Source organism: Telmatherina bonti (genome assembly GCF_933228915.1).
Source record: "Telmatherina bonti genome assembly, chromosome: 1".
Taxonomy (NCBI): Eukaryota; Metazoa; Chordata; class Actinopteri; order Atheriniformes; family Telmatherinidae; genus Telmatherina; species Telmatherina bonti.
Window position 1 is genome coordinate 3,676,638 of NC_136619.1, and position 16,323 is coordinate 3,692,960.

Genomic DNA, 16,323 nt, shown 5'->3' on the forward strand with positions numbered 1-16,323 from the left:
GATGGGGGGATGAGAGATGGATGGATGAGATGGAGGGATGAGATGGGGGGATGAGAGATGGATGGATGAGATGGGGGGATGAGAGATGGATGGATGAGATGGGGGGATGAGAGATGGATGGATGAGATGGGGGGATGAGAGATGGATGGATGAGATGGAGGGATGAGATGGGGGGATGAGAGATGGATGGATGAGATGGGGGGATGAGAGATGGATGGATGAGATGGTGGGATGAGAGATGGATGGATGAGATGGGGGGATGAGAGATGGATGGATGAGATGGGGGGATGAGAGATGGATGGATGAGATGGAGGGATGAGATGGGGGGATGAGAGATGGATGGATGAGATGGAGGGATGACATGGGGGGATGAGAGATGGATGGATGAGATGGAGGGATGAGATGGGGGGATGAGAGATGGATGGATGAGATGGGGGGATGAGAGATGGATGGATGAGATGGGGGGATGAGATGGGGGATGACATGGGGGGATGAGATGTGGGATGAGAGATGGATGGATGAGATGGGGGATGAGAGATGGATGGATGAGATGGGGGGATGAGAGATGGATGGATGAGATGGGGGGATGAGAGATGGATGGATGAGATGGGGGGATGAGAGATGGATGGATGAGATGGGGGGATGAGAGATGGATGGATGAGATGGGGGATGAGATGGGGGATGACATGGGGGGATGAGATGTGGGATGAGAGATGGATGGATGAGATGGGGGATGAGAGATGGATGGATGAGATGGGGGGATGAGAGATGGATGGATGAGATGGGGGGATGAGAGATGGATGGATGAGATGGGGGGATGAGAGATGGATGGATGAGATGGGGGGATGAGAGATGGATGGATGAGATGGGGGGATGAGATGGGGGATGACATGGGGGGATGAGATGGGGGATGAGAGATGGATGGATGAGATGGGATGAGATGGGGGATGAGATGGAGGGATGAGAGATGGAGGGATGAGATGGGGGGATGAGAGATGGATGGATGAGATGGAGGGATGAGATGGGGGGATGAGAGATGGATGGATGAGATGGAGGGATGAGAGATGGATGGATGAGATGGGGGGATGACATGGGGGGATGAGAGATGGATGGATGAGATGGAGGGATGAGATGGGGGGATAAGAGATGGATGGATGAGATGGGGGGATGAGAGATGGATGGATGAGATGGGGGGATGAGATGGAGGGATGAGATGGAGGGATGAGAGATGGATGGATGAGATGGGGGGATGAGAGATGGATGGATGAGATGGGGGGATGAGATGTGGGATGAGAGATGGATGGATGAGATGGGGGATGAGAGATGGATGGATGAGATGGGATGAGATGGGGGATGAGATGGAGGGATGAGAGATGGATGGATGAGATGGGGGGATGACATGGGGGGATGAGAGATGGATGGATGACATGGGGGGATGAGATGGGGGATGAGATGGGGGATGAGATGGGGGATGAGATGGAGGGATGAGAGATGGATGGATGAGAGATGGGGGGATGAGATGGGGGGATGAGATGGGGGGATGAGATGGGGGGATGAGATGGGGGATGAGAGATGGATGGATGAGATGGGGGATGAGAGATGGATGGATGAGATGGGATGAGATGGGGGATGAGATGGAGGGATGAGAGATGGATGGATGAGATGGGGGGATGACATGGGGGGATGAGAGATGGATGGATGACATGGGGGGATGAGATGGGGGATGAGATGGGGGATGAGATGGGGGATGAGATGGAGGGATGAGAGATGGATGGATGAGAGATGGGGGGATGAGATGGGGGGATGAGATGGGGGGATGAGATGGGGGATGAGAGATGGATGGATGAGATGGAGGGATGAGAGATGGAGGGATGAGATGGAGGGATGAGAGATGGATGGATGAGATGGAGGGATGAGAGATGGATGGATGAGATGGAGGGATGAGAGATGGAGGGATGAGATGGAGGGATGAGAGATGGATGGATGAGATGGAGGGATGAGATGGAGGGATGAGAGATGGATGGATGAGATGGAGGGATGAGAGATGGATGGATGAGATGGAGGGATGAGATGGAGGGATGAGAGATGGATGGATGAGATGGAGGGATGAGAGATGGATGGATGAGATGGATGGATGAGATGAGATGCATTTGCAGAGCAAACAGGGAGCAGTTTTAGTTTCCCCTCCAGCTGACAGGACTTTCTGAACACGAAGCGTGCCTCGGTTGAGGCTTCTATCTCGGGTATGACACCTGCTGGTGGCAGACGGATATCAGAGGTGTAGAGGGAGAAAGTCGGACCAGAAGAACATGTTGTGATCAGGAGGGAGTCCCCGGCATCGCGAATCCTCAGTTGGTGGCAAAAGGAGAGGATTTTGCTCGCTCCAGTGGATTTTTACTAAGCAGGTTTAAGATGGACCACACTGAGAAGTCGGATTCCTCGGTGGAAACCGTCACCAGGCGACGAGCTCGGCATCGGACAGAGTAACCACCTCATGCTACCTACAGTTTATCCTGATGTGGCATGTTCATCTGCAAGCTGCTGCTAATGGAGGTGGAGGGAATCTAGAGACACCCAGCTGCAGGTCACATCAAGTCTTTGTCTGTTCCTGCATCCTGCCTCAGGATGGACATGAGGATGGAGAGATGTTTTAGTGGTTTGCCTCTATTGTTCTCAGACTTCAGCTTGGTGTCAATGTTGGAAGAAGGTTTCGATGTGAGCTTGAGCTGCAGTCAGGCATTTAGCTGTGATGTTGTGTCTCACCTTGATTGCAGGTGTTCCAGTTGTACTTGTAGATTCTCTGTTTGTTCCACCTGCTCATCCAGAGACCTCTGCAGCTTCCTCGTCTGGTTATGAGACTCGTCCAGCTAGCAACACAAAAACAACAATGCTTTATTTACAACAAGAACAGTGAAGACTTCTGCTGCACCTGCTCACTTCAGATATTCTTCTTCCTTGCAGATAATTATTCACTGCTCATGATGGTATTTATCTCACTGTACACACGAGAATGATGTAGAAAAACAACATTTTCCATACATGCACCATGGATATGTTATATACATGCTTCTTCCTTCACTGCAAGAACACAAACTAAAGCCAAAATTTACCCAGCTGCTTCTCTGCTGGGGCAAAACACACATCCATCTCAACACTTGCTGGTCCTTCACCAAACATCCCCAACACATCAAAATCACCAACAGGCCAACATCACTAACCATCACCAACATCACCAACCATCACCAACATCACTAACCATCACCAAACATCACCAACCATCACCAACCATCACCAACCATCACCAAAATCACCAAACATCACCAACCATCACCAAAATCACCAACATCACCAACCATCACCAACCATCACCAAAATCACCAAACATCACCAACATCACCAACCATCACCAACCATCACCAAAATCACCAAACATCACCAACCATCACCAACCATCACCAAAATCACCAAACATCACCAACATCACCAACCATCACCAAAATCACCAAACATCACCAACCATCACCAAAATCACCAAACATCACCAACCATCACCAACCATCACCAACATCACTAACCATCACCAAACATCACCAACCATTACCAACCATCACCAACCATCACCAAACATCACCAACCATCACCAACCATCACCAAAATCACCAAACATCACCAACCATCACCAAAATCACCAAACATCACAAAACATCACAAAACATCACCAACCATCACCAACATCACTAACCATCACCAACCATCACCAACCATCACCAACATCACCAACCATCACCAACCATCACCAAACATCACCAACATCACCAACCATCACCAACCATCACCAACCATCACCAACATCACCAACCATCACCAACCATCACCAAACATCACCAACATCACCAACCATCACCAAAATCACCAAAATCACCAACATCACCAACCATCACCAACCATCACCAAAATCACCAAACATCACCAACATCACCAACCATCACCAAAATCACCAAACATCACCAACCATCACCAACCATCACCAAAATCACCAAACATCACCAACCATCACCAAACATCACCAACCATCACCAAAATCACCAAACATCACCAACCATCACCAACCATCACCAAAATCACCAAACATCACCAACCATCAGCAAACATCACCAAACATCACTAACCATCACGAACCATCACCAACATCACTAACCATCACCAAACATCACCAACCATCACCAACCATCACCAACATCACAAATATCACAAACATCACAAACCATCACCAACATTACCAAGAGACTAACATTACCAAACATCCCCAACACATCAAAATCACCAACAGGCCAAAATCACCAACATCACCAACCATCACCAACACCACCAAACATCACCAACCATCACTTAACGATCACCAACATCCCCAACATCAACAATCATCACCAAACATCCCCAACACATCAAAATCACCAACAGGCCAACATCACCAACCATCACCAACCATCACCAACATCACCAACCATCACTAACATCACTAACCATCACCAACCATCACCAACATCACCAACCATCACTAACATCACTAACCATCACCAACCATCACCAACATCACCAATATCACCAATATCACCAACCGTCAATAACGATCACCAACATCACCAACCATCACCAACATCACCAACCATCACCAACATCACCAACATCACCAACCATCACCAACCATCACCAAAATCACCAAACATCACCAACATCACCAACCATCACCAACCATCACCAAAATCACCAAACATCACCAACCATCACCAACCATCACCAAAATCACCAAACATCACCAACCATCACCAACCATCACCAAACATCACCAACCATCACCAAAATCACCAAACATCACCAACCATCACCAACCATCACCAAAATCACCAAACATCACCAACCATCAGCAAACATCACCAAACATCACCAACCATCACTAACCATCACGAACCATCACCAACATCACTAACCATCACCAAACATCACCAACCATCACCAACCATCACCAACATCACAAATATCACAAACATCACAAACCATCACCAACATTACCAAGAGACTAACATTACCAAACATCCCCAACACATCAAAATCACCAACAGGCCAAAATCACCAACATCACCAACCATCACCAACACCACCAAACATCACCAACCATCACTTAACGATCACCAACATCCCCAACATCAACAATCATCACCAAACATCCCCAACACATCAAAATCACCAACAGGCCAACATCACCAACCATCACCAACCATCACCAACATCACCAACCATCACTAACATCACTAACCATCACCAACCATCACCAACATCACCAACCATCACTAACATCACTAACCATCACCAACCATCACCAACATCACCAATATCACCAATATCACCAACCGTCAATAACGATCACCAACATCACCAACCATCACCAACATCACCAACCATCACCAACATCACCAACATCACCAACCATCACAAACATCACCAACATTATCAACAGACTAACATTACCAACAGACGAACATTACCAAACATCACCAAACATCCCCAACACATCAAAATCACCAACAGGCGAACATCACCAACCATCACCAACCATCACCAAAATCACCAAACATCACCAACATCACCAACCATCACCAACCATCACCAAAATCACCAAACATCACCAACCATCACCAACCATCACTAACCATCACCAACATCACTAACCATCACCAACATCACAAACCATCACAAACCATCACAAACCATCACCAACATCACCAACATTACCAACAGACTAACATTACCAAACATCACCAAACATCCCCAACACATCAAAATCACCAACAGGCCAACATCACCAACCATCACCAACACCACCAAACATCACCAACCATCACTTAACGATCACCAACATCCCCAACATCAACAATCATCACCAAACATCCCCAACACATCAAAATCACCAACAGGCCAACATCACCAACCATCACCAACATCACCAACCATCACTAACATCACTAACCATCACCAACCATCACCAACATCACCAACCATCACTAACATCACTAACCATCACCAACCATCACCAACATCACCAACATCACCAATATCACCAACCGTCAATAACGATCACCACCATCACCAACCATCACCAACATCACCAACATCACCAATATCACCAACCGTCAATAACGATCACCAACATCACCAACCATCACCACCATCACCAACCATCACAAACATCACCAACATTACCAACAGACCAACATTACCAAACATCACCAAACATCCCCAACACATCAAAATCACCAACAGGCGAACATCACCAACCATCACCAACCATCACCAACCATCACCAACATCACCAACCATCACTAACATCACTAACCATCACCAACCATCACCAACATCACCAACATCACCAATATCACCAACCGTCAATAACGATCACCAACATCACCAACCATCACCAACATCACCAACCATCACCAACATCACCAACATCACCAACCATCACAAACATCACCAACATTACCAACAGACTAACATTACCAACAGACCAACATTACCAAACATCACCAAACTTCCCCAACACATCAAAATCACCAACAGGCGAACATCACCAACCATCACCAACCATCACCAAAATCACCAAACATCACCAACCATCACCAACCATCACTAACCATCACCAACATCACCAACCATCACAAACCATCACAAACCATCACCAACATCACCAACATTACCAACAGACTAACATTACCAAACATCACCAAACATCCCCAACACATCAAAATCACCAACAGGCCAACATCACCAACCATCACCAACACCACCAAACATCACCAACCATCACCAACATCACCAAACATCCCCAACATCAACAATCATCACCAAACATCCCCAACACATCAAAATCACCAACAGGCCAACATCACCAACCATTACCAACCATCACCAAACATCACCAACCATCACTAACGATCACTAACCATCACCAACCATCACCAACATCACCAATATCACCAACCGTCAATAACGTTCACCAACATCACCAACCATTACCAACCATCACCAAACATCACCAACCATCACTAACGATCACTAACCATCACCAACCATCACCAACATCACCAATATCACCAACCGTCAATAACGTTCACCAACATCACTAACCATCACCAACCATCACCAACATCACCAACATCACCAATATCACCAACCGTCAATAACGATCACCAACATCCCCAACATCAACAATCATCACCAAACATCCCCAACACATCAAAATCACCAACAGGCCAACATCACCAACCATCACCAAAATCACCAAACATCACCAACATCACCAACCATCACCAAAATCACCAAACATCACCAACCATCACCAAAATCACCAAACATCACCAACCATCACCAACCATCACCAACCATCACCAAAATCACCAAACATCACCACCCATCACCAACCATCACCAAAATCACCAAACATCACCAACCATCACCAAACATCACCAACCATCACTAACCATCACGAACCATCACCAACCATCACTAACCATCACCAACATCACTAACTATCACCAAACATCACCAACCATCACCAACCATCACCAACATCACAAATATCACAAACATCACAAACCATCACCAACATTACCAACAGACTGACATTACCAACAGACCAACATTACCAAACATCACCAAACTTCCCCAACACATCAAAATCACCAACAGGCGAACATCACCAACCATCACCAAAATCACCAAACATCACCAACATCACCAACCATCACCAACCATCACCAAAATCACCAAACATCACCAACCATCACCAACCATCACTAACCATCACCAACATCACCAACCATCACAAACCATCACAAACCATCACCAACATCACCAACATTACCAACAGACTAACATTACCAAACATCACCAAACATCCCCAACACATCAAAATCACCAACAGGCCAACATCACCAACCATCACCAACACCACCAAACATCACCAACCATCACCAACATCACCAAACATCCCCAACATCAACAATCATCACCAAACATCCCCAACACATCAAAATCACCAACAGGCCAACATCACCAACCATTACCAACCATCACCAAACATCACCAACCATCACTAATGATCACTAACCATCACCAACCATCACCAACATCACCAATATCACCAACCGTCAATAACGTTCACCAACATCACCAACCATTACCAACCATCACCAAACATCACCAACCATCACTAACGATCACTAACCATCACCAACCATCACCAACATCACCAATATCACCAACCGTCAATAACGTTCACCAACATCACTAACCATCACCAACCATCACCAACATCACCAACATCACCAATATCACCAACCGTCAATAACGATCACCAACATCCCCAACATCAACAATCATCACCAAACATCCCCAACACATCAAAATCACCAACAGGCCAACATCACCAACCATCACCAAAATCACCAAACATCACCAACATCACCAACCATCACCAAAATCACCAAACATCACCAACCATCACCAAAATCACCAAACATCACCAACCATCACCAACCATCACCAAAATCACCAAACATCACCACCCATCACCAACCATCACCAAAATCACCAAACATCACCAACCATCACCAAACATCACCAACCATCACTAACCATCACGAACCATCACCAACCATCACTAACTATCACCAAACATCACCAACCATCACCAACCATCACCAACATCACAAATATCACAAACATCACAAACCATCACCAACATTACCAACAGACTAACATTACCAAACATCCCCAACACATCAAAATCACCAACAGGCCAACATCACCAACATCACCAACCATCACCAACACCACCAAACATCACCAACCATCACTTAACGATCACCAACATCCCCAACATCAACAATCATCACCAAACATCCCCAACACATCAAAATCACCAACAGGCCAACATCACCAACCATCACCAACCATCACCAACATCACCAACCATCACTAACATCACTAACCATCACCAACCATCACCAACATCACCAACCATCACTAACATCACTAACCATCACCAACCATCACCAATATCACCAATATCACCAACCGTCAATAACGATCACCAACCATCACCAACATCACCAACCATCACCAACATCCCCAACACATCAAAATCACCAACAGGCCAACATCACCAACCATCACCAACATCACCAACCATCACTAACATCACTAACCATCACCAACCATCACCAACATCACCAACCATCACTAACATCACTAACCATCACCAACCATCACCAACATCACCAACATCACCAATATCACCAACCGTCAATAACGATCACCAACATCACCAACCATCACCAACATCACCAACCATCACCAACATCACCAACATCACCAACCATCACAAACATCACCAACATTACCAACAGACTAACATTACCAACAGGCCAACATCACCAACCATCACCAACACCACCAAACATCACCAACCATCACTAACGATCACCAACATCCCCAACATCAACAATCATCACCAAACATCCCCAACACATCAAAATCACCAACAGGCCAACATCACCAACCATCACCAACCATCACCAAACATCACCAACCATCACTAACATCACTAACCATCACCAACCATCACCAACCATCACCAATATCACCAACCGTCAATAACGATCACCAACATCACTAACCATCACCAACCATCACCAACATCACCAATATCACCAACCGTCAATAACGATCACCAACATCCCCAACATCAACAATCATCACCAAACATCCCCAACACATCAAAATCACCAACAGGCCAACATCACCAACCATCACCAACCATCACCAAACATCACCAACCATCACTAACATCACTAACCATCACCAACCATCACCAATATCACCAACCGTCAATAACGATCACCAACATCACCAACCATCACCAACCATCACCAACATCACCAACCATCACCAAAATCACCAACATCACCAAACATCACCAACCATCACCAAAACCACCAACACATTACCAACCATTACCAAGCATGTCAGTGACAAGTGACTTGACAAGGAGAAGAAGCACATAAAGACCCTCGGCAAGCTGGACAAATTCTGATCAGGACCACTTTCAAACATGAGAAAGTTTGCGGCAAACTGAACAGAAAAGATGAATATTTCTTTTAGCAGCACTGTTTGTCTGGATCTCAACTCCACCTTCAGGATTTTTACAAAAATTCCTGAAGTAAGACATTTTTTTCCTTGAAAAAAACAACCAAAATGAGCTTAAAAGGATTTATTAAGAATTCAGACAGATATTCCACCCTTCTTTATGTTTAACCGCTGAGCAGTCAACCTGAAAAACAACCTGACTGTTTCTTCCAGCAGGTCTGGATCTGGTCATAATAAACACAGAAACCTTTTAGATCCTAATCCCAGTCCATTGGGGGAACTTTAAAACTGCAGATCAGACTTTGTTTGACAGGAGCTGGAAGACCATTTGTGTAACACCTTAAAAAGGACCATGAAAGACCACTCTCAGAGCAAACATGTCTAGAAGAGTTTTGGCCGCTGACAGCCACCGTATATTTACAGCAGCACCAGGTGTGTGAAATAATCTGTCAGTGGTTCTCTCTCTCACCCACACACACACACACACACACACACACACACACACACACACACACACACACACACACACACCTAGTAGAAATGGTGAAAATCAGAGTTTCTGTTCTGTGACAGGCAGCAGTCAGACTGATGGAAGACACCACCCTTCAGTCATGGTCCTACCTCGTCCTCCGCCTGTCCCAACTCCTTCTTGAGCTCCTCCACCCTCAGTCGAAGCTTTTTGACCTCCGTGTCGTGGCTCTCCACCCTGCGGTTAGCGTGGGCAAGCTCTGCGGTCTTCTCCTGGAACTGCTTCTTCAGCTTGGCGTGGATGTGGCGAAGATCAGCCAGCTCCTGTGGAGAGACAGACAGATTTCAGACGTCCACCCAGCACCTGTCTGGACTCAGATGACCCATTACTTCCCCAGCTGGTTAAACCACGAGTCATACATGAATGACTTCATCAAGGAGTGACTATTTAATTGATTCGATGTGCCGATTTATTTATGACTCATAAAAAATGATTATTTTTCATTATAATTAAATGACAGAAACACAGCTGTAAAGTGTAGTAAGAAGAATAAAAGTCCAGCTGTCGCTCGGACACTTTGGAGACGGACCGGTCCATCCCCCTGAAGAGTCTGGGCGGCAGACAGGAAATAACAGAGACAGCAGGAAGCTAGCAGGAAGCTAGCAGCTAGCCTTGCAGACACTGTTACTGACCTGAGATTTACTCACCGGGTTTGAAGGTGATCAGCTGCAAACATTTAGGTTTTTATTGACATGAGACCTGGACAAGACTTACTGCAAGTGGAAGTCACTTAAATAAAGTATAATAGTAATAGCAGAGGCAGATGGCTGCCTGTCCTTGAGCCGGGTTCTGCCGGAGGTTTCCTTCCTGTTAAAAGGGAGTTTTTTCCTTCCCACTGTCGCCAGTGTGCTTGCTCAGGATGGGAGATTGAGTTGGACTCAACTCAATCTGTTGGTTTCCTTATATAGGCTGTTATGAATTGGCCTTCATTATGTTTTCCCCTCTGTCTGTAAAGCGTCTTGAGATGGCATTGACGCTATATAAATAAAGTTGAATTGAATTGAATTAATACTACAAACATGCATTCTACCCCGTGTCTTGTTCCTGAGACATTTTCCCTGATGATTCAAAATTTAAAATCAATATGGAAAACATGTTTTGTACATGTTGCCTCTATTTGTGGTTCCACATCAAAGACAAATTAGTCTGGTTACTGGTTAATTATTGCATACTGAGTGGAATATATAGTGTGGCAGTATGATGGAGCCTCAGAGTGAGAAAAAGCCTTCAGATGCATGAAAGCCCTGATAACAGTTTCATCATCGAATTGCCGCACCCTGAATCAAAAGTGAATGGAATCATGAGATACCTCATATCCTAAAAGATGCAGCAGATATTTTCTGATGAATCAATAAAAACATGAAAATTTGGAGGGAAAATCAAAATAAAAGGTGGCTGGAATCAGCCTGAGCTGCAGCCGTGTCCGGTTCTGAAAACAGACGCTGAGAGAGCAGATAGGAGACAGCTGGATGAATGAAAATCAAGATGACATAAAGTCATTGGAAACTTCTGCTTTTCTAGACTGCTTCGTAAGTCAACCTCTTCACAGTGTTTCTGACTGAAAGATGAATCTAGCTGAACAGTGGGGGGGATTAAAAGCAGGGTGGGAGGGCAGGATGCAGGGATGAGGAAACAGATGAGAAGGAAACTGGGATCCCAACATGGCTCATTAACTGGGACACTTAGCTCACTTCAGGGTTCTTAGATATTCTTAAATCTCCAAGAAAGCCACAAAACCAATGTGTGACTTTCCCTGACCTACAGGAGCTCTTTCCTTCTGTCTGAGACTATTCTTAGAGCAGATCATGTTGTCATAAAAAGGAGACACGCGTATTAAACCAGTTCATTTCATCAGCTGCTTCTTCGTGTTATTTTACCAGGTGACATTTACTGCCGCCACAGTTCCAGTCGCCATCCGGTCTTTAGACTGGAACTCTGGAGACTCAGCAACAAAAAGACAACAGGACAAAAATTAACATGAAGAATAAAAATGGTCCCACCTACGATTACTGACCTGCAGCTTAGCCGTGCAGAGAGCTGTGTCCGTATTAACAGCAGACTCTGACTGCTTCTCATCCTGTGGTGTACACCAGGGCTGCGTGGCTGCCCCAGACCTTCTTAACTGCATCATCAACTTCCCAATGTATTGGGGTTGTGAGCAGACCCCCAGGGTGTCCCTGGGCAACTACCACCTGACCAACCTGGAATATGCCGACGACACCATCCTGCTCAGCACCTCCTACAGTCAGCTAATTCTTGTATGTCGGGGATGGACCAGCTCCACCTCCCCTGCTGTTGATAATGACTTCATGGAGCCTGTCAAGAGTTTTCTGTACCTATGGTACACAGTGACAGCCAACGGGGACCTAAAACCAGAGATTATCTGCAGAACCCTGGCAGCATCAGCTCTGCGGTCTCTCTGGAAACCACTCTGGCAGCACCAGACTACCTCACGCACGACGAAGCTCCGTATCTACAACTCCCCATCCTGCTGTACGGCTCGGAAACATGGCCCTTAAATAAGACCAAGGATAGGTGGCTTTGATGGCAGACGGCCCCAGAGGGTCTTCCATGAGGCGCTCAGAGCTCACACATGCAAGCCCAGAGTTTCCTTCCTGGCTGCTCAACGTCATTCCCGCTGGTATGTACTCCGAATTCCCACTGACCACCCGACCAGAGGCGTTCTCCAGTTCCATCCACAGGCTGCTGGTTGGAAACTGCCACCAAGTACACCATGGCTGGACCAAGCACACCATGGCAGGACCATCACACCATGGCTGGACCAAGCACACCATGGCAGGACCATCACACCATGGCTGGACCAAGCACACCATGGCTGGACCATCACACCATGGCTGGACCAAGCACACCATGGCTGGACCATCACACCATGGCTGGACCAAGCACACCATGGCAGGACCATCACACCATGGCTGGACCAAGCACACCATGGCTGGACCATCACACCATGGCTGGACCAAGCACACCATGGCTGGACCATCACACCATGGCTGGACCAAGCACACCATGGCTGGACCATCACACCATGGCTGGACCAAGCACACCATGGCTGGACCATCACACCATGGCTGGACCAAGCACACCATGGCTGGACCATCACACCATGGCTGGACCAAGCACACCATGGCTGGACCATCACACCATGGCTGGACCAAGCACACCATGGCTGGACCAAGCACACCATGGCAGGACCATCACACCATGGCTGGACCAAGCACACCCTGGCAGGACCATCACACCATGGCAGGACCAAGCACACCATGGCTGGACCATCACACCATGGCTGGACCAAGCACACCATGGCAGGACCATCACACCATGGCTGGACCAAGCACACCATGGCTGGACCATCACACCATGGCTGGACCAAGCACACCATGGCTGGACCATTACACCATGGCTGGACCAAGCACACCATGGCAGGACCATCACACCATGGCAGGACCAAGCACACCATGGCTGGACCATCACACCATGGCTGGACCATCACGCCATGACAGGACCAAGCACACCATGACAGGACCAAGCACACCATGACAGGACCAAGCACACCATGACAGGACCATCACACCATGGCAGGACCAAGCACACCATGGCTGGACCAAACACACCATGGCTGGACCATCACACCATGACAGGACCAAGCACACCATGACAGGACCAAGCACACCATGACAGGACCAAGCACACCATGACAGGACCAAGCACACCATGACAGGACCAAGCATACCATGGCTGGACCATCACACCATGACGGGACCATCACACCATGACAGGACCAAGCACACCATGGCTGGACCATCACACCATGACGGGACCATCACACCATGACAGGACCAAGCACACCATGGCAGGACCAAGCATACCATGGCTGGACCATCACACCATGACGGGACCATCACACCATGACAGGACCAAGCACACCATGGCTGGACCATCACACCATGACAGGACCATCACACCATGACAGGACCAAGCACACAGGACCAAGCACACCATGGCTGGACCATCACACCATGGCAGGACCATCACACCATGGCAGGACCAAGCACACCATGGCTGGACTATCACACCATGGCTGGACCAAGCACACCATGGCAGGACCATCACACCATGGCAGGACCATCACACCATGACAGGACCAAGCACACCATGAAAGGACCATCACACCATGACAGGACCATCACACCATGACAGGACCAAGCACACCATGACAGGACCATCACACCATGGCAGGACCATCACACCATGGCAGGACCAAGCACACCATGACAGGACCATCACACCATGACAGGACCAAGCACACCATGACAGGACCAAGCACACCATGACAGGACCATCACACCATGACAGGACCAAGCACACCATGACAGGACCAAGCACACCATGACAGGACCATCACGCCATGACAGGACCATCACGCCATGACAGGACCATCACGCCATGACAGGACCATCACGCCATGACAGGACCATCACACCATGACAGGACCAAGCACACCATGGCAGGACCAAGCACACCATGACAGGACCATCACACCATGACAGGACCATCACACCATGACAGGACCATCACACCATGACAGGACCATCACACCATGACAGGACCAAGCACACCATGGCTGGACCATCACGCCATGACAGGACCATCACACCATGACAGGACCAAGCACACCATGACAGGACCAAGCACACCATGACAGGACCAAGCACACCATGGCTGGACCATCACACCATGACAGGACCAAGCACACCATGAAAGGACCATCACACCATGACAGGACCATCACACCATGACAGGACCAAGCACACCATGGCTGGACCATCACACCATGACAGGACCAAGCACACCATGACAGGACCAAGCACACCATGGCAGGACCAAGCACACCATGACAGGACCAAGCATACCATGACAGGACCATCACACCATGACAGGACCATCACACCATGACAGGACGAAGCACACCATGACAGGACCATCACACCATGACAGGACCAAGCACACCATGACAGGACCAAGCACACCATGACAGGACCATCACGCCATGACAGGACCATCACGCCATGACAGGACCATCACGCCATGACAGGACCATCACGCCATGACAGGACCATCACACCATGACAGGACGAAGCACACCATGACAGGACCATCACACCATGACAGGACCAAGCACACCATGGCAGGACCAAGCACACCATGACAGGACCATCACACCATGACAGGACCATCACACCATGACAGGACCATCACACCATGACAGGACCAAGCACACCATGGCTGGACCATCACGCCATGACAGGACCATCACACCATGACAGGACCAAGCACACCATGACAGGACCAAGCACACCATGGCTGGACCATCACACCATGACAGGACCAAGCACACCATGAAAGGACCATCACACCATGACAGGACCATCACACCATGACAGGACCATCACACCATGACAGGACCATCACACCATGACAGGACCAAGCACACCATGGCTGGACCATCACACCATGACAGGACCAAGCACACCATGACAGGACCAAGCACACCATGGCAGGACCAAGCATAC

The 16,323-nt window shown here is 47.8% G+C and overlaps 1 protein-coding gene across 1 annotated transcript in view; it reads right to left on the reverse strand.

Moving 5' to 3' along the window:
- The window catches only part of ccdc102a (coiled-coil domain containing 102A), a 63,530-nt gene that overhangs the window by 13,534 nt on the left and 33,673 nt on the right, over window positions 1-16,323 (reverse strand). Inside the window, exons 8-9 of the mRNA XM_079240325.1 lie at window positions 10,825-10,995; window positions 2,764-2,867 (exon numbers count right to left, since the gene is read on the reverse strand). Of these exons, the coding sequence (XP_079096451.1) occupies window positions 2,764-2,867; window positions 10,825-10,995 (275 nt within the window). The remainder of the gene's footprint in view (window positions 1-2,763; window positions 2,868-10,824; window positions 10,996-16,323) is intronic.